The 19,664-nt window shown below is 40.8% G+C and overlaps 1 protein-coding gene across 1 annotated transcript in view; it reads left to right on the top strand.

Annotated features, from left to right (window-relative positions):
* Positions 1-19,664, top strand: part of FRMD3 (FERM domain containing 3) — a 129,473-nt gene that overhangs the window by 55,784 nt on the left and 54,025 nt on the right. Inside the window, exons 2-3 of the mRNA XM_063129380.1 lie at positions 2,091-2,195; positions 11,808-11,850. Of these exons, the coding sequence (XP_062985450.1) occupies positions 2,091-2,195; positions 11,808-11,850 (148 nt within the window). The remainder of the gene's footprint in view (positions 1-2,090; positions 2,196-11,807; positions 11,851-19,664) is intronic.

Raw genomic sequence — 19,664 nt, 5'->3', positions numbered from 1 at the left:
CATGGGAAAGTTTGGGCAGCACCACTGTGTTACTTTGATATAGCAAGATAATTCCTGTGGCATTGATACTTACTCTGTAGCCAACAGCAAAAGACTTATATGTTTTAGCAACATTTTAATTAGATAACTGTATTTTGGATCAACTCTCCAAAAAGCTGGAAGTGTTGGGGTTCATTGGGACAGCTATTACTTGTCAATGAACACTGTATCTATTAGGCATCTACAACAGTTATTGCAATAGACATATACATGTTTATTACATAAGCACCTCACATGCTTCTGGGGATAGTTCCAGGTTTTCCAAGGTACATTTTGATCCATTTTGAAAACCTGAACAACCTGTTTGACCAGAGTATTGAAAATGAATGCACATATACCACGGTCAATGAGCTCTCTACAGTACCATCTCCATGTATGTGAAAAGCTTCCACCTGTGCACAGACCTAGGACAATAAACTTTCCCTTTTCTGCAACACTGAGCAGCATTTCCTGGTTGGACTCCTTACTATGACATTGGTGGACACTATAAAGATAGTATAGGTGCGATTTCAGGAAGAGAAACTGAAGGAAAATGTTTTATCTTATGAGTAATCTGCTTTTTTAAAGAAAGTGCTGAAAGTTGAAGCTTAAACTTGAAAGCAGGGTTTAGGCAGTGATTAGGTGACCATAGATTCTGAGTAACACTGTCAAATTGGTTTTATGGGATTATTCTCTAAGGGGTAACTTCATTCAGCTGTCTCAGTGAGATTATTCAACAACATAATTAACCTGCCTGTCTCTATTGCTCCCATGTGTAAAATTGTACCTCACAGGAAATGTGTACCTCACAGGAGCAGATGTTGGAGACCATCTATTGGCAATACTGATCTATAACTGAAATGACTTGGGCACTTATGACAGTGGTAAAGATCTGAATAACAGCTCTCATCAAGCAGATAAAGTTTAAGTGCTTCTCTTCAACATTAGGAAAAACATTTTGTATGTGGGCTCCTGCACTTTCAACATTATGCATTTAATATGTCTTGGTTTAGAGCAGAGGTCTTCAAATGTTTTAGGAAGAAACCATTGAATGGTCTGAAAACAATCAGATGTGGACTAATCAGGAGTGGACCTGGTTAACAACCTGTATCACAGTCTGCTGGGAAACCCATGTAAGAGCAGGACAGGCATATTATATAAACAATTGCTTTAGGGAGCCTCTGTAAGAAAAATGCTCAAATCTTACCAATAGACTTCTGAGTTCTAGGGTATAGCCTGGGTCTCTGTTCTGCTCACCAGTACTGCTTCAGTCTGCCTTCTGTCCCTATGCTGTTGTTGTTGCTGGTTACCCTTCTCCATCAGGACTATTCCTAGTGTCTGACCAAGCCCATGATATGCAGGTTTCATTGTAATGTGTCCCAGGGCTGCACTGTGGAGACTGTTCACAACTCTGTACCTGTGACTGGTAGCCTTTATGAAGGAGTTCAGGCACTGTTGCTTGCTCCAAGCATCAAGACCAGTGCTAAATTGCAAAGCTAATCCTACAAATACATGCTTGAGCATAAGAGTTATGTTTAACTGGGAGCTGTCCGATTACATTTCAGCCCAGCTACTTATCAGTTCAGGTACTACTTACCAGTTCAGAACACGTAGATCTGGTTCACATGATCAAATAACCCATGGGCTGTTGTTCGGTTATTTGAGGGTTGCCCCCCTCCAGCAAGCTATGCTGCCTGGGATCAGATGACAGGACAAGCTGTGCCTGGGCAGGTGATTACACAAAAGGTACCAGGCACATGCCGCAGCTTAAACAAGCCATTGTGGCTTCTTCAACCACAGTGGTCATACAAACCAGCCCTTATTGTGAACTGCTCACCTGAACAGTTGCTAAAGAAGTATCAGGCACATAGGCAGTTCCAGATAGGTGACACTGCAGTGTTGGTTGAAAGAGAGAAGAAATATTTTTTACTGAACAGGATGTGTTTTTTATTGACACAATGCCATTAATATATCAAGGGGGTCTTTAAAATTTAAAATAGTATATGTAGAATGAATGTAGAAATAACATACAGCTTAACTAAAGATAAATATATGTCCTTTCTTCTTTTCAGAGAGAGACCAAAGGTCAGTTTCTCATAGATCATGTTTGCAATCACTACAGTTTGCTGGAAAAAGACTACTTTGGCATTCGCTACGTGGATCCTGAAAAGCAGCGGGTATGTATATACTGTCACATAATTTATTTTTAATTAATGTCAGCTCTGTTAAACTGCTAAGCTAGGAAGCAAAACTAAGAATTTATTTCTGACTCTTCATTTCCTTGGTACAGCTGCTTCAAACAGTGATGTTCTAAGGGTCAAGGATAAATGCTCATTTCCCCCACTAGTAGTGTAGATAAGCAGTTAACAATTTATTAGGACAAGTTCTGAGTGGGATGGTTAGGCCCCTGCCAGTCTCTGAGCTGGGGTACACATTACAGTTGCCATGGGGACCAGCATCCCTGTGGTGACTATAATGTATAGCCTAGTTGTGTCTCTCCCCCGCTGATCTGCCAGCCCTTTTTATAGCAGGACCAAGTGAGCAGAAGGTGAAGAAGCTGAATTATTGCAGATCCATGTCTTGATTGTCAGGCAGTGCTGTGATACTAACCTTTTCATGATCTTGGCGAGACAATAAATTTAAAAGGAGACTTTTTAGGAATTTTAATTCTATTGTCCCCACTGTAGTTTTTGATACAAATTGGTATTTGGTTTCAAATTAGTAAAGTTTCAAAATCAACATACCAAGAACTCATGGTTGCGAAGAATTACTGTTTTATGTATGATTGCTCCACGCTTTTAATTGAATCGTCCACTCCTCCCCCATTTAATCCTTGTGTTCTGAGAAGCTGTCATGCCCCCTAGACCTGGATTCCAGCATTGTCCCAAGGAGAATTCAGATTCAGATGAATTCAGGCCACCCTAGCTGCGAGACTTTGACATTGTCCTCTATGCCCTCCTGGCTTGAGGCCTTGGCTCTCACCTCACCCCAGACTCTGAGCTGGTTCACATAACACAACAGCCCACCTTGGGTTAGTTTACTTTTGGGGGTTGTCGCATTGTGCCAGGTGCCTGTAGGTGCCATTTTGCATGGCGCCCAGCTTGCCCTGGGTTGTCATGTCATGTAAACCCAAGTGGCAGGGATTGTTTGAGGGTTTGACTTTAAAAATTCCCCAACCATAACATATCTCCATTATTATTACCTACGCTGCAATCCTTCTGATAGAAGTAACTCACTAAGCTGTAATTTGTTTTTATGTCACTTTTTATCTATCCTTTGCATGTTTTGGTGTTGATTTTGCTGGTCTGCGACCATAATAAATAACAATTTGATTATTACCTGGAAGCACTTTTCTCCCATTAGAAACACAACCTAAGTAGTTTCTCTGTGCTACTTCATATTGATTTGACACTATTTGCTAAATTTCCCATTATATGTTGAATAGTATAACTATTACATAGAATTAGGTATTACTAAAAGAAGTTTCCCCCCTTTCTAAAGCAATGAGCCAGCCTTCCCAATCTGATGCTCTCCAGATGTTTTAGAATGCAACTCCCAACATTCGTGACCATTGACGGGGGGTATGATGGGAGTTGTAGTCTGACACATCTGGAGAGCACCAGGTTGGGAAGGCTGCTGTAAAGACTAGCTGAGAACAATCACATCTTCAGTTATGACACAGCCAAGCATTGTTATGCATTCCTTGTTCAAAATAAGATGCTCCTCAAGGTGCTTCAAGGTGTATCATGATAAATAATATATGAAGTTTAACTTGCATACATCACATAGCAAAAGCTCTTTATTTAATTAGTACAGAAACAGACAGTGGTGTTCTTAAGAGTGGTGGCAAATAAAAAAAAAGTTTGGATATTTTTGGTACATAAGTAGGATCTCCTGAGCCAAATAAAGTCTTTGGTGCTGCAGAACTTTGTTGCATCTCCTACCCAACATCTCTGAATTGTGCCGCTTGAGTTTTGCATACAAGAGAGTTTGCTTAATTGCAGTCTGTGCAGGTGTTTGTGCTTTCAGAACCATGTGGCTCAAACTGAGATTTATTGCCCCTATTAAAGGACCCATCATGTTTATGAGTGCATTAGCTCTTTGCTGAATTGCACAAAAGTCAAGGGCCCTCAAGTGGAAGAGCTAACACATGCAGTTGGTCAGATAGGATAATCTCTCAAGAATGTTTTTATAACATTGGCAACATTTATCCTTTTGATTTGCTCGCTGTCAGAGTCATCTCTGTTTTTCTTGCAGTTCCTCCTTTTTTGCTTGTGAAATTCATGCAAACATATTGAGGTGTGGAATAAAATTGTCAAAATGCCTACATATATCTTGTTGGAGCCCAGGAGTCTAATCTCCTTCACTGTTATGTGGGCTGGTCATAACGATGGCTCGGAGCATAAGGGTCCCATCTCCACTATCACTGGCACTTGGAGCTAGCCCCATCTGTTGCTTCAGAGGAGCAGCATCCACTGGTGTAGCACATGCAGAAATGTGTATTTAGCTCAGGAATGTGACTATAGGGAGGAAGTGGAGAGTGGGGTTCAGAACACTGTTGGCCCAGTCATCCTAAAATCCATGGCCCATTTTCACAGCTCTTAATGTTTGATTAGTCTTGCACCAACTAGGAGATGTAGCAAGGGGATACACAGTGTGCTTCTTCCCTGCTTGCCTCACACAGGAAGTTGTCTCACGCAAGACCCTGGGTGGGATCAAGCTACAAACGCAGTGTAAGTTGCTGGTGCATGGATGATTTTTTTTTTTAAAAAAAAGATCACCTATTCTAATGTTTGTTGAAATGGCCAGTTTGGGATATGCACAGAACCTTTCTCCACGGATGTGCTCTTAGGCCTAATCTACACCAAGCAGGATATTTCACTATGAATGCAGTATATAAAAGGCAGGAGCCGCACTACTGTTTTATAGTGGTATTGAAGTGCACTGACAACTGTTGGGCCCATTGACACTTATCATATACCACTTTAATAATACTTTCATAGTGCAACATCCTGCTTGGTGTAATTTAGGCCTTAGTTTCAGTAATATTGGCAGTTTGTTTTCTCCCCACAGTACTCCACTGACATTCATTCTCCTAATTGCAAATAGAAACTGCATCATGGAAGCTCCTTGGAGTTTGAAGGCTGGGGCTGAAATCCTCTGTGAACAGGACCATCAATTTCAGAGGAGCAGTTAGGTGGTTGGAGCATGGAGCTGTTGGCTGTGATCCACAAGCTATTTAAGCCAAACTACATGGATTTGAACTCAGTTGTTACACTTTGATAACTGTAGTCATGGTACCAAATAAAGAAGCAGATGTGTAATTAACCTTTTAAATAAGCTTAATTTCATATGAGCTCAGAAATAGTCTGTGGAGAGTCATTCAAAGTTAAGTATGTCCTCTCTGGAGCTTATGTATCTGTTAAACCTTTGACAGCAGCAATATTACTTTGAGTAGAATCCTTAAAATAAGGGCTATGTTTTGATCTTTGTTAACTTTCATCCGTACTCTTTATTAATGCTTATCTAATAGTACTCCCTTTGAAAGATTTTTTTTTATTATGTAGATAACCAATACTTTAGCTGCTTTCATGGAGTAGCAGTGGCACTAGCTCTATTCTGGCATTTTTATTTCTGTATTTAACAAAGACACAAAGGGGAGAGCAAGAATGATCACACTAGCTCTGCACACACACACACACACACACACCATGGATAACATCTGCAGAAGGGAGCCTTTTGTATCTGTGAAGACTCGCCGCACAATATAGAATATAGACTCCCCACATGACGTAGGGGTGGAACTAGTGGGTCCATCCTTGCTCTTCCTCCTAATTTGTTTGTCAAAGGCAGTAACAGAATGCCTGAAAGTGCTACTGTTAGGAAGAAATGAAGGCTTCCGTACTTTAACCTAATCAGTAATTTAGGAAGATCCCTGCAGATTAGCTAGAAGGAATAAAGGGAAATACCCTGCAGAAAATGGAATCTGGAATCTTTGTGTTTCTCTTTAGCAAATACCTTTTCTTCTCTTACTAGTTTCCCAAGCAAAATGAAAACCAGTAAATTGTGTCTCACTTATATATGGCAATCCTGTCCTAAACTGTAGGCTGCAATAATGCCCACCATGTTCCCCCTGTTGTGTGTGCCACTGTTTATTCGCATGGGCCGTCTCTTTACTAAATTTGTTATTAATTGGGAGTGAAACAAAAAATGTAAATAAACCAATTCCAGAAGGGTAGTGTGTTATCCTTTTCAGAGATATTTCTTTAAAAAATGTTTGCTTGAACAGACTAATAGTTCACTTGAGGCTTAAGCTTATGTGGACTAAACCTAACTTCATCTAATGTGGTGGAAGTGGACTTTAGTCCACAAGAGGTTATGCCATAACAAATTGTTTAGTCTTTAAGGTGCTACAAACACCTTACAAACTCTTTTGTTTGTGTTTAAATATGCCAAGTAATTTCACCTGCCACTCTGGATTTCTACTGCCAAAAGTTTGAGAACCAATGATTACTCTGAATTCTTTAAGCCGTTGTTGTTGTTGTTGTTGTTGTTGTTGTTGTTGTTATTTTTGTTTTTATTGGAAAGGCACAGTACAACACAGATTGTGAATAGTAATGCTGGCAGTGTTTCAAGTAAGTCTGGCAGTAAGAAACAAGGCCTTTAAATATTTAGCTCCCACCGAGTGGCAAATCTATTATTATGGCTGTAACTTGGTATGCTGGGATTTCCTTGCTTCTTTAATGCATCCCTCTAAAATGCAATCTCCCTTGGCAGCTTAGGACATGTTTTACTTCTGCAAAGAAGGCACAGTGCTAGTATTTCAGCATAGCTCATCCATTCCAAAATCTAGGGAGCAGTTTGAACTTTTATTTTGTGTTTGCTAATTTAGAAAGCAAGACTAGCTTTTAGATGTACGAAGTTATGTGTAGAGTTTTACAGACAAAGCAAACAATCTTCCTGAATACATGAGATGAGTAGGAACAGTAGCATTTCAAGCATGTTAAAATGCCATTCTATTTAATCCAAGCAAATTAAAGACTTTTATGCCGAAGTATTTATTGGTATAAAGGTGTTTCCATTTACGTAAGTGAGACAGGTTGGGTTTAGGTGCTGTTTGGTGTATGCACATGTCACAAATGGGGGAAGGAACCATCTTTCCAGTAAAGGCCTTGTCATAAACTGCAGTTGGAGCAAAAAGCACTTTGAAATCATTCAGCACTGCAGGATCCTAGCACTTTAACATTTCTTCATTGTGCAATTATGGTGATGGGAGTTGTAGTGTAGTGTAGGATGCTGAGCTGGGGAAGGTTAAGAGACCTGTAAATATTCCAGAGCAATAGATAATTAGTAAGGTAGCCAAATTTGCTGATAATACAAAATGATATAGGATGGTAAATTCTCAGGCAGACTGAAAAGTTCTAAAAGGTTCTGCCCAAACCTGCTGACTAGATAGCAGAACGGCAGATGAGATTCAACATGAAATTCATAGTGCTGCACATGAGGGACATCAGTCTCATCTTCATATACGTGCTGATGGGGTCTAAATTGTCTGTAACGAGCCAGGAAAATTTCCCTCTCAGTACAAATTCAGAATTAGTTCTTGATGAGTTGATGATGATGATTTTCTGAACCGTCCCTGGACAGACCCAGAAGAGTTAGTAACTCTGTGAGAGCCTTGTGATGATATGAGGGAGCTAGCCAGAGATAAGGGCTAGAGTTAAGGTAATAGGCCAGGTGCCCAGCCAGCCAGCCAGCCCTCTGCAGGTTGGATGATATCATGGGTTCTGGCTACATACCTGGATGTCAGTGGGCGAGACCACACCTTGTTACAACATTTTTACCTGACACGAGGTACCAGCTGTGTTTGAGCTTCTTTGCTATGTACTTCCTGATGGAGGAAGGCGCAGTGAGGCTGAAGCACCCCCAGGCGAAGCTGCAACTGGAGCACTCTAGCTGTGGCCTCTGCTGGGACTACTTTGTCCACTCAAGTGTTCTCCCTGACACGGAAAGGTACAGCACGGGCAAAGCACTTAACGCCCCTGCTCATCCCCGCAGTTGGGAAGCCAAGTGGCACACTAAGAAGACTCCCCCCATCATCTCCAATCATTGGTCTGGGATAACAACAGGATCCTGTCTCTTTCCCAAGCCCATGATAAAGGGATGGGGATGGGCTTAGGCATGGGACAAGGCCTGTGGAGTTTGCCAAAGCCTCTGTGCGATGGATGAGGAGCATGCCTGCGATGGATGAGGCCCACAGCCCAAAGGTTCCCCTCGATTGATGTAAAGAAACAATTTCAAAATACAATGAATTTAGCTGTTAAAATAGCATATATAGGTATGCATGCACAGTATGGGCAATGGACATTTTTGTCAGTATTGTTAAATAATGTTTTTTTGTTTTAGTTGTTGTTTAAGCTATTTGAAATAACCTTTCTAAACCTGCAGTTTTCTGCTGTGGAGGCATGCTTCACAAATAGGCCTGCTCAGCATTGTGAATAATCACGAGGGCACCTGTCCTGGTAAATGGCTATTCAGGAACATTAAAATGCTGATCAGGGATGAATGCTTAGAACGTGAAGAGCATTAAGTTCAGAACTCAGCAAGCAAAGGGATACTGCACCGCAGGTGGAATTGCATCCTAGTAAAGGAAGAGAGAGAGACAGAGAGAGGTTGCATTGCATTAGCAATAAGTCCAATGGGGCTTACTCCCACGAAAGTGGGTATAGGACTGCATCTTAAATGTCTTCAGTCTGACATCTTCCAAGATATTAAAATTGCTCATAGTAATGCATTTATCCTATTCAGTTTATTCCAGTGAAATCTGAAACACCATGCTTAAGAAATTGAGCTATGATGTAAACTTGACATTTTCAAACCAGTTAGCGAAATCTCAGCATATGAAGATTTTGGTTCCATGGATAGTTTAACGTAACATATTTTGATTCTTGCCAAATACTCATTTCCTGCTTTTAATTTATTACTGGGATGGAATTTAATTGCACTAGTGTAATCATTTAACTTGCCTATCCATTTGTGCATTTTATTTGGGGTTAATTTGTATCAGTCCAAGTATTTGAAGAAAAGCTGATTCTGACTGAGTGCCAATAGATATTAAGAAAAGCTTCATAGGAATCAATTAATAAACATTTTGCATTATTTATAACTTATTTATTACTCATATTTCTAAGCTGCTTTTCAAAAAACTTTACCTACTAAAGCAGCTTATTATCAAATGACAGAAAGAGAGAGAGAGAGAGAGAGAGAGAGAGATCCAGCTTTGTATCAATTACCCCGAAAGATAAGTTTCCACCTATTCCAAGGCAGGTATATTAAAAGGCAAGCTCTTTTTGCCAGAAACTGGAAACAAAACACCCAGTATACTAGAACCTAGGATCATCCCATGAAGCTGATTGGTGGGAGATCCAGGACAAATAAAAGGAAGTACTTCTTCACACAGCGTGTAGTTAAATTATGGAGCTCACTACCACAAGATGTAGTGATGGCCACCAATTTGGATGGCTTTAAAAGGGGGTTGGATAAATCCCTGGAGGCAAAGGCTATCAATGTCTACTAGCCCTGATGGTTGTGTGCTACCTCCAGTATTCGAGGCAGAACGAATACTGCTGGGGAACATGGGTGGGAGGGTGCTGTTGCACCATGTCCTGCTGTTCATCCCTGGCCAATGGCTGGCTGGCCACTGTGAGAACAGAGTGCTGGACTAGAGGGACCCTTGGTCTGATCCAGCATCAGGGCACTTCTAATGTTCTTATGTTCTTAGTATGGTGTAGACTGCAATACATCCTTTCTCAACCAGTGTGGTGAGAACCATTGTGGTGTGTGGGTTAGAGTAGGGGCTGGGACGGGGGAGACTTGGGTTGCAGTCCCCATGGAAGCTCATTGGATGATTTTGAGCCAGTCACTGACTCTCAGCCTAACCTACCTCACAGGGTTGTTGTGAGAATAAAATGGAGAGGAGCAGGATCATGTATAGCATCTTGGGCTCCTTGGAGGGAAAGATGGGATATAAATGTAACAAATAAACAAATAAAACCAGAAACCGTCCTGATGTATTGGATTGCCACTTACATTATCCCCAGCCGGCATGGCAAAACGTTTTTGGATTGTTAATGATTTACAACCTATCTAATGTTCAGGAATGCACTGGTGATGGGAAATAGCACCGTATAAATATAGAAAACAATTATAAAACATGGGTTGTATGTATTTATGTATTTATGAAGTAGCACATTTTACCTTTTTACACCAGAGTAATCAAATATTTTCTTTCTTGTTTTAAAATGCTGTTATAAATCAGTCTTGATGGTAGCTTTCATTGTAGCTTTCCTATAGATGTGGCATCAAAATTACATGGAAAAGGTCCAAGGAACAGGAAATTCATGTCTTCTATTCCTAGTTTCTCTTGTGTTTGGATAGCATCTAATCTAGCATGGAATGAGTTAAAAAGAATGTTAGTTGGATCTGCAAAAACGCTAAATTATGTGCTTAGGAAAGCTAGACAGCACTGTTTCTGACAGGTGCCTTTTCGGCAAAGACAGAACTTTTAATTATAGAGCTGTTTTGCTTATAGGGAAAAAAAAATCTGAGTGCAGATTTTACTGACCACATACAAAAGTGGTGCTTGCACATCAGCACACACTTTCCCCCATGAGCTCCCTCTACTACCAAAATTATTATTAAATAAAAGTTCTAGAAATATATCCTAGCATATGTAGTCACTCTGTCTCAGCCCTAACTCACAGGATTGTTGTGAAGGTAAAATGGATGCATGCACCTTTTAATCTACCCTGGGCTCCTTGGAGGAAGGTCAGAATAAAGATAAAATAAGATGCTTAATTAATATCTAGAGGTATGATTTTACTAAGGGAGCAATCCTATGGCCACCTGTCAGTGTCTAGATAGCCATAGTCTTTTTCAGTTTCTGGGAACCGAGGTTGGAGCCAGTGCTCTAAACTTAGTTCCCAGAAACCGCTCGCCTCAACCTCTCCCCCACCGCCTCATAGGCAGTGAGGCTCTCTCCACGCTGGCTCCTTCTCTGCACTCAGGAACGGAGTGCAGAGAGGGCAAAAAGAGGATATGCCCATGGGCGAAGAAGGGAGGAGACTGAGAAAGCTCTTTTATGCAGTTCCCTATGCGCTGCATCCTTGCTTCCTCCCATACAATGTTCCCCAGCTAGATGCTTGAAATTGAGCATCTAGTGAAAACTGCAGGGCGGACAGAAACCAGAGGAGAAGAGCCCCTCTGTGCTCCGTCCGCCCTGCATTGGATAATCATTAGCCTCTGAGTTTGGACATTTATGTTATGACTATCCCGATAGGATTGTGCTCGAAGTCATTTTATCCATCTTAGAGTACAATCCTATGCATGTTTAGACAGAAAGGGGTCCTACGAATTGTCAGACTTTTTCTGTCTAAACATGCATAGGATTGTGCCCTTATTGTATGAAGAATCTGTGAATATCTTTCTCACCCACAACAGAAAACTCTGGTTACTTCACAGTCTGTCTTTTCCTTTCCACTACTGATCAGGCTTTGAATAAGCTTAAATGCATCCATTGTGTATTCTGTGATCCTGTTAGCTATGCCCATCATGTTCGAGTGTTTCTTTTCTACTATCCTTGAGCATCCCTTTGAAGCTGTTGACACAAAACACAATAGAAATCCCGGCTGGCATGCAAACTGCTTCTCAGTTCATTATGACCTTGTGACTGTAAATAAGTGATGTCCTTTGGAATACTTTAACCACTGGTCTCTGCCCATTTTTTTCAGCACTGGCTTGAGCCCAACAAGTCTATCTCCAAGCAAATGAAATGTAAGTGTTGACAGCCCACTTCGTATTCTGTTATGCTATTTTGAAATGTCATGGCTTTTTCTATAGTAGCATGTTTCCACCCTCTTCCCCACTGTAACAGATGGATCCCTTGTACCTCTTAAACACTTGCCTGATTTCTTCCACTTTACAGGTCTTAGGTAATTTCACATGACTTTTTGGTCTAGAGCAGCCTTCCCCAACCTGGTGCCCTCCAGATGTTTTGAATTAAAACTCCCAACATTCCTAAACGTTGGCCATGCTAGCTCAGGCTGATGGGAGCTGAAGTCTAAAACGTGGTGGGCATGAGGTTGGGGAAGGCTGGCCTAGAGCTAGATGCCAAACAATACCGTTCAGAAAGGGCTGAGCGAAAAAACAAAAAAAGCCTTATTCCGACAGTTTCATCTTCATCATTGTCATCATTATTTACATTTATATACCACCCCATAGCCAAAGGTCTCTGGGCAGTTTACAAAGATTGTTTTTTGTCATCTCTGTGTAAGTCCTAAAAGTCCTCACTGGAAGACTCTCCCCAGCTGTTCAAGAGACAGTTATGTAGTTCCTGGCCTAGCCCAAAAGGCCGGGCTCAGTGAAACTCCCAGAACTTGTCTTTGCTAGAGCGATGTGTGGTCCGTTTTGAGGGCTTGCTTGGAAACTTGCTTGAAATCACAGCTCCAGCCTTCCAAATTGCTTCAAAAAGAAGTTTCCCCCCCTCCTCTCATGGGTTGCCTACATTTTGAATTGAAGGTACAGCCTTGTCAAAATCTCGATTTTCAGTCACAGGATCAAAATAGATGAATATTCCACTCATTCCTAGTATTGAGTATCCAGTATCTATTATGTGTTACTGTAGCTTCACCCTAAATTATAGAAATCAGAGAGAGGATATCTGAGAGGATATACAATTACTGATGTCTGGCCAATCATAGCTGGTTAGGGGTTATGGATGTGGGGTCACTTCCTAGCAGGGTGGATTTGATTTAAATCAGTTTGATTTAAATGATTTAAATCACAATTTAAATCACTACTCAGAAAGATTTGATTTAACCATATGACCCCCTCCCCCCCAAAAAAGTGCACTCTTCCTCGCTATATTTTACACAACTCAGAGTTACCAAAGACTCATTCTTGCTGGTATAATCTTAATATTTACAACGAGATGAAGGTTTCATTTTTAGAATAACAACTTTTCAGGTTAGTTTTAATCTTAGCTTCTTGTGCAGATCTATTCCACTCCCAACAATCTATTCATTGAATTTTTTGAAACTTATCACTTAAGAGGTGAGGGGTTGATTCTGTGTACATAGATTTTCAAAGGAACAATGGGATTGTGATCTCTGCAGACACAAATTCACAGTTTTGAGAACTGTAAAACCAAGCATCTGTGATAATATCTTCTAGATAGAAAAATTGCCCAATAATCTTACAGAAACCTCTGGAAGAGCATGACATTGTGAATGGATTAATGGAATCCATTTGCCAAAAAAATAAACATTGCATGAATATACAGCCTCATGCTACGTAATTAAAAACTAATCCTTATTTCATGATGAATAACCTTTGGACTATAATGTATCTTAAATGGAAAACTATCTTTAGATAGATTTTTCCTCAAAAAGCATTTAAATAAAAAAACCAATTTAAATAAAAAAATTCAATTTTTATTTTTTTAAAAGAATTATTGATTTTTATTCACTCTGCTTCCTAGGTTCTTGTTCCCAAGGACCTCATCCATGTGCCTGGCAGTTACCCCTTTAGACAGAAACTGCTGAGGTTTTTCATTTTTTCTACAGTTACTGCACCAGGGTGGGTGGGATAATGGAGATCTGGCAGTGGCTTGATAGTTATGGCTCAATTGTAGACCATGTGCTTTGCATGCAGAAGGTCCCAGGTTCAATTCCCAGCATCTTCAGATAGGGCTAGGGAATAATCCTGCCCGGAACCCTGGAGAACTGCTGCCAGTCAGTGTCGATGATGCATACATAGACAAATGGTCTGACATAGTATAAGTTAATTTCCTATGTTCCTATCAGGAATAATGGGGAGTGTGCGTTTGTGTGTGTGTGTGTATATATACAACATACGGGTAAGAGGATAGGTTGGGCACTGCATGGGAGATAAGTAGTAATATGGTTACTCCTGCCCAGCTTCCAAAAATTAACTCAGAGGATCTGTTGTGCTAAAGAATGAAAATTGTCCAATTTTATTTAAATCTTTCATGCTCTTGCTTCTTCATGTGCGGACTGCCTGCTTGATCTGTCAACGCAGCTTCTGTGATTTGCTAGTGATTTGATCTGACGCCTGAAAAGAAAGCTCAGTTTGCAGTCTCTGAAGACTTTAACTGCAGTCAATGAGACCCCTGCTTGTTTTACTTACATAGGCTGTTGTCAGCATGCTTAATTTATGAAAAGGAGCAGTGTTTTGTCCCCATACCCTCAGTAGTATTATACATTTTTTATGGAAGCAGAAGTACTTCAGCAGCTAGCATTGTGTGACAGAACTTAGCCAGTTATACACAAATGAATGAAATGGGGGTGGCATTCCTGTGCATGCTTATCTGGGAATAAGCCCAATTGAACTCAATGGGATTTAGTGCTGAATGCTCACAAAGGCTGCTCCCCTTTTGGAGTGAACAGTGCTATGCTTCTGTATCCATGGACTTGGAATATTTTATACTCCAGACATTCCTGATAGATGCCTGCTCAAGAAAGAAAATCCCCTGCCCTCCAAAGGGATTGTGTTCCATTGGTGAACTCTAATTGTTAACTTTTGACCAAATATTTGGGCATAATCCTTCTCTGTGTGAAGATACGGGATCTGCAAGTGGAGGGATAGCTTTAAGCAGCATTCCCCAACCTGGTGGCCTTCAGATGTGTTAGACCACAACTCCCACCATCCCCAGGTGGTATGGCCAAAGATCATGCTGCCTGGAGATGATGGGAGTTGTAGGTTAAAACATCTGGATGGCACCAGATTGGGAAAGGCTGCATTTAGGGCTCAGTGGAGTCTGTTTCTCATCTGCCTTCATGTACACTGTAAGGCAGTGTAAGGACTTCTCTATATAGGGCTTTTATCCTGCAATTGATACTGGCTTCTCACAGAAGTTTACAGGTCCTTTACATGACGTCATCACCCTCCACAGTCTGTCACGTGCTTTGTGACCATTTCTGTGGCTTTATTTGTAGTGGAGATAATGCCATATTAAAAAAAAAATGGTGGTTTGAATCAATTTGTATCCCATTGTGTAATGATGGAATTGTGCTACAACAACAGGACCATCTAGTGGCTGTGGGAGTGTGCTGTTGTACCATGTCCTGTCTTGTTGGTCCCTGACCATTGGTTGGTTGGCCACTGTGTGAACAGAGTGCTGGACTAGACGGACCCTTGGTCTGATCCAGCATGGCACTTCTAATGTTCTTATGTTGTTATAGAACTTTCAGATAAAGGAACTCCCTGGGAAAAACCAAGGAAAGTGTGTTTAAAGGGCCGATCTTAATCCCGCAAAGAATCTGGGAGAAGAAGCCACAGTGAAGTTGAGGGATAAAAAGCCTAGTGTGAAGAAGGTCTAAATCACACAGCAATCAATGGGACGAAGTCATGAGTAACTGTAGTTGGATTTAGGATTTGCAGTTTAAACTCGCTGAAGACAGCTGAAATATAGTTTATAAATTTTGCAGTGATTAGCAGCAACAAGAGTTGATGTGCCGTGTTGTCAGTTGGTTTTGTTTGTATGAACATGCAGGATTTTACATCACATGCCAAGCATACATGCATAGAGCGGGCTCCCCACTTCAGAGCGTTCCCCCCAGTGCATGGACGGTTGTGGGGGAAAGGGCCAGAGAGTGCAGCCCCCGTCTCCCTAATAAGGCTAATGTGAACAGGATGTTTAATATAAACAGGATTTTATTTTAAATGACTACACCAGGAGTTAATAAATTACAAAGATTTCAGAAGACAATGAGTGTATTGTTCATAACAATCAGAAGTTTATCTGTTCTCTTTAGGTTCAGGAATGAGCTCTACTCATAGTTGGTAATCTGAAGTTCTAAACTTGGCTGGGAATTTGATGGGATTAGAAATGTTCAGATTTATGAAACAACAATAGAAAATGATTTGATGAAATGAAGCTCTTTGTATCCATTACTAGAGCTGTTTATTTAGTATTTATTGGCATTTGTATGAGATCTGTCCACCAGCTCAGTAGTTGTCCTTTTTCTGTGTTGTGACGGAGTAATATTTCTAAAAGTCAAAGTAGACGTGGTACTGGAACGGAACTGTGGTGCTGAAAATCACCTCTATCCCAAAGTGGCTATTTGACACAATTAGAAAAATTGATGGGTACAGCCCAGTGTGTGAAATATTTAGTGAGAAAACAGGACAAGAATTAAACCCACTCCTCCCCATTCACACCCCAGGGTCCCAATCTGGATTGTAGCCTCCTGCAACTACTGTTTGGAAAAGAACATGATGGGTATTTCAGTCACACAGGAACCCCATGCCATGTCTAGTTTGACCTACATATACTTTGGCATGAAATTGGATTAGTAAATAATTCATAAGTATCCACTTGTCCACTCACCCATACTTGCTCCCTGACCTATTGTTATCTATTTTCATCTGAAGTGATGTTGAAGAGACCCTGAAATACCAACTTTCACTTTTTGACTCTCATGCTACATACTTGAAGTGACTGTGTGTTAGTCAATTTTGTTTGTTCGTTCATTCCCCCCCTGATAATTTCTGTGTCTTATTTTCTTTATTGTAGTTGAACCCCCCTCTCCCTCTGAGTGAGAACATAAGTGTGTGTGTGTGTGTGTGTGTGTGTGTGAGAGAGAGAGAGAGAGAGAGAGCGTAGACATACATACTTACTCATCCCTCTAAAAAAAGTGATTCCTGAACAACTGTTCCTTAGGCATAGCATCTCTCTAAAGTTGCCTAATAATTAATAAGATTCTAATGTTTTATCCTTTATTCCAGGGGCATAGATGTAAAAGTAGATTGACACGTAAACATGGGTGTGTATGGATGTCCATTTGAGACAGGTGCCCTTCAGACAGCCTGGAGCCCTTCACATGTTTTGGACAAAAATGTAACTTACTTATCTTTAAAATGTGTATAGGCTGAATAAAGCTGGTTTTCACTCGGCTGGGGAAAGCTAATCTAGAACAAACAGTTCTGTTTCTTTATCAAGCCTCATAGGGTGCATATCCTGAATCGGCTTTCCTTCCTGTTTGATGGCATCTCTATTGAACATATAGAGAAACCGGCTCTCCGGTATTTAGTGTCCTTGCACGTGGGGCTCTCTGTAGTTGACAGGTCCACATATGGCATCTTACTGGGAGCTTTTATTTTTCCCATTCTTTTGTCTCTTAAACACTGATGTGCGTAAGCCAGGGAATTATTAGCGTCATTTTAAAGATGCTTGCACTGAATGCAGCACATGGTGTGTAAAATCCTTTTAAGCGATTATGATTATGTGTCCCATTTCAGGAAAAGAACTATGCTTCAGATGACAGGAAAGCCTGACAAAGCCTTGGGCCCTTCAGTATACCAGCTGGGTCTTATCTGAGAGATAAAAGACCATTCTCAAAGGAGGGACTCTCTGCTACAATTAACCTGATTGTTTATGCTCCTTATTTTGCATGTGAATACTTTTACAAAAATGACATCTTATTTTTTTTTCCTGTTCCAGTTTTCACTTTCAGTTTTTCAAATATTGCTAGACAGTAGCTCCGTTTCATGATATATATATGTATGTAATTAACTGGCCCGTACTATTTTTCATGAGTCACTAATGTTTCTCTTTTCATAATCTTGTGCCACAGTGCTGCATTAGAAGATAGCAATATCTTGTTGCTGATGTTTACTAGAAAATGTTTGCTAGGATTCCACCAGAATATGTTGGGAGGGAGAAAGGGAGGAAAGAAAAATGGAGAAAGGAAGAAAGAAAGAGCTTGTGTGTATTTTTGGGTTTATGTTGTGAACTAATGGCTAACTTCTTTACTTTCATTTTGCAATAGGAGAAGGTAGATTCATACATTATATGCCCTGATTTCCCCTTCCAAATGCTGTGTGTGAATTACAAGTTCAAGTCAGTTCACTCTAAATAATGTGACAATTAAGATTGACTTTATGTCTTCTTTATCAACGTACTATGAAAGGATAGAAAGATGGATATAAATAGTGATCTAAATTTCATTCAGAAATACATGCTATATTTGACACAATGTAGAAGACTGACTCGGAGGAAGCATGGGTTGTAATGGTGGTAGCCTTCCTACAGATATGCAATTTCTGGGTAGGTCATTAGATTGTTGTTGTTGTTGTTGTTGTTGTTGTTGTTGTTGTTATTATTATTATTATTATTATTATTATTATTATTATTATTATTTTATGTTTGTATCCCACCCTATATCACTAGGATCTCAGGGCGGTGTACAGATAAAAATTATACAATATAAAACAATAAAGATACACAGCTAAAAACAAATTAAACTATTAATCAAGCTAAAACAAGTATAGAATTTAAAAGCTGTAAAACCAATTAAAACAGTTAAAACATTGTGGAAGCTTGGTGATCAAAGGCTTTGATTAAAAGCCATGTCTTTACTTGGCACCAGAATAAAGTCAGCATTGGTGTCAGTTGTGCCTCCAAGGGGAGGGTATTCCACAGTTGGGGTGCTTCAACAGAGAAAGCCCTCTCCCATGTCCCACCATAGTGTATGTCTTTTGTTGGTGGGATGTGGAGGGGGGCTCCCCCAACAGATCTCAAGTCTTGGGTAGGCACATATAGGGAGAGGTGCTCCCTCAAGTATCGAGGTTCCAAGCCATTTAGGTCTTTAAATGTCATTGCTAACACCTTGAATTCCAACTGGAAGCATATAGGCAGCCAGTGCAATTCTTCTAAGACCGGTGTTATATAGTCTTTGTGGGATGTACCAGTCAGCAGGTACCAGTCAGCACTAGCTGCAACTTCTGAGTCATCTTCAAGGGCAGCCCCATGTAGAGTGCATTGCAGTAGTCTAATCTGGAAGTTACCAGTGTTTGCACTACTGTGGCTATGTTATCCCTGCCCAGGAAAGGCCATAGCTGGCGTATCAGCCGAAGCTGGCCCCAAGTACTCCGGGCCACAGAGTCCACCTGGGCCTCCAGTGACAAAGATGGATCTAGGAGTACACCCAAGCTACGCACTTCTCAACAGAGCTTCCATCTTATCAGGATTCAGCTTCAGTTTATTGGCCATCATCCAGCCCATTACAGCCTCTAGGCACTGGTCCAGCACCTTCACCACCCCAGCTGACTCCAACGACAAGGAGAAGTAGAGCTGAGTATCATCAGCATACTGATGACACCCAACCCCCAAACCTTACCCAGTGGCTTCATATAGATGTTGAACAGCATGGGGTATAGAATAAAGCCCTGTGGCACCACATAGCTTAATAGTCATAGGGTGGAACAGGAATCCCCCAATACCACTCTGTGGAGTCGGTCCCGCAAGTAGGAGCGGAACCACTGTAACACAGTGCCTCCTACTCCCATCTCGTAGAGCTGATCCATTAAGATACCATGATCAATGGTATCAAAAGCCGCTGAGAGATCCAGGAAGATCAGCAGGGTAGGACTCCCGCTGCCTTTCACCTGGAGTAGTTGGCCGTCAGAGCAACCAAGGCTTTGTATGCAGTCTAGCCAGATGTAACACACATCTGCTAATGTTTGAAAATGGTAAGGTAGGTTTCAGTTACATTTTGCATACATGTAAAGGGGGGCAGCATCACTTCAGAATTTATCAATTACCCTTGCATAGTCATGTCAACATC

This window comes from Elgaria multicarinata, chromosome 6 (assembly GCF_023053635.1).
Source record: "Elgaria multicarinata webbii isolate HBS135686 ecotype San Diego chromosome 6, rElgMul1.1.pri, whole genome shotgun sequence".
In the NCBI taxonomy this organism is placed as follows: domain Eukaryota; kingdom Metazoa; phylum Chordata; class Lepidosauria; order Squamata; family Anguidae; genus Elgaria; species Elgaria multicarinata.
The sequence above is the reverse complement of the archived record's forward strand: the minus strand, read 5'-3'. Positions and strand labels throughout refer to the sequence as shown.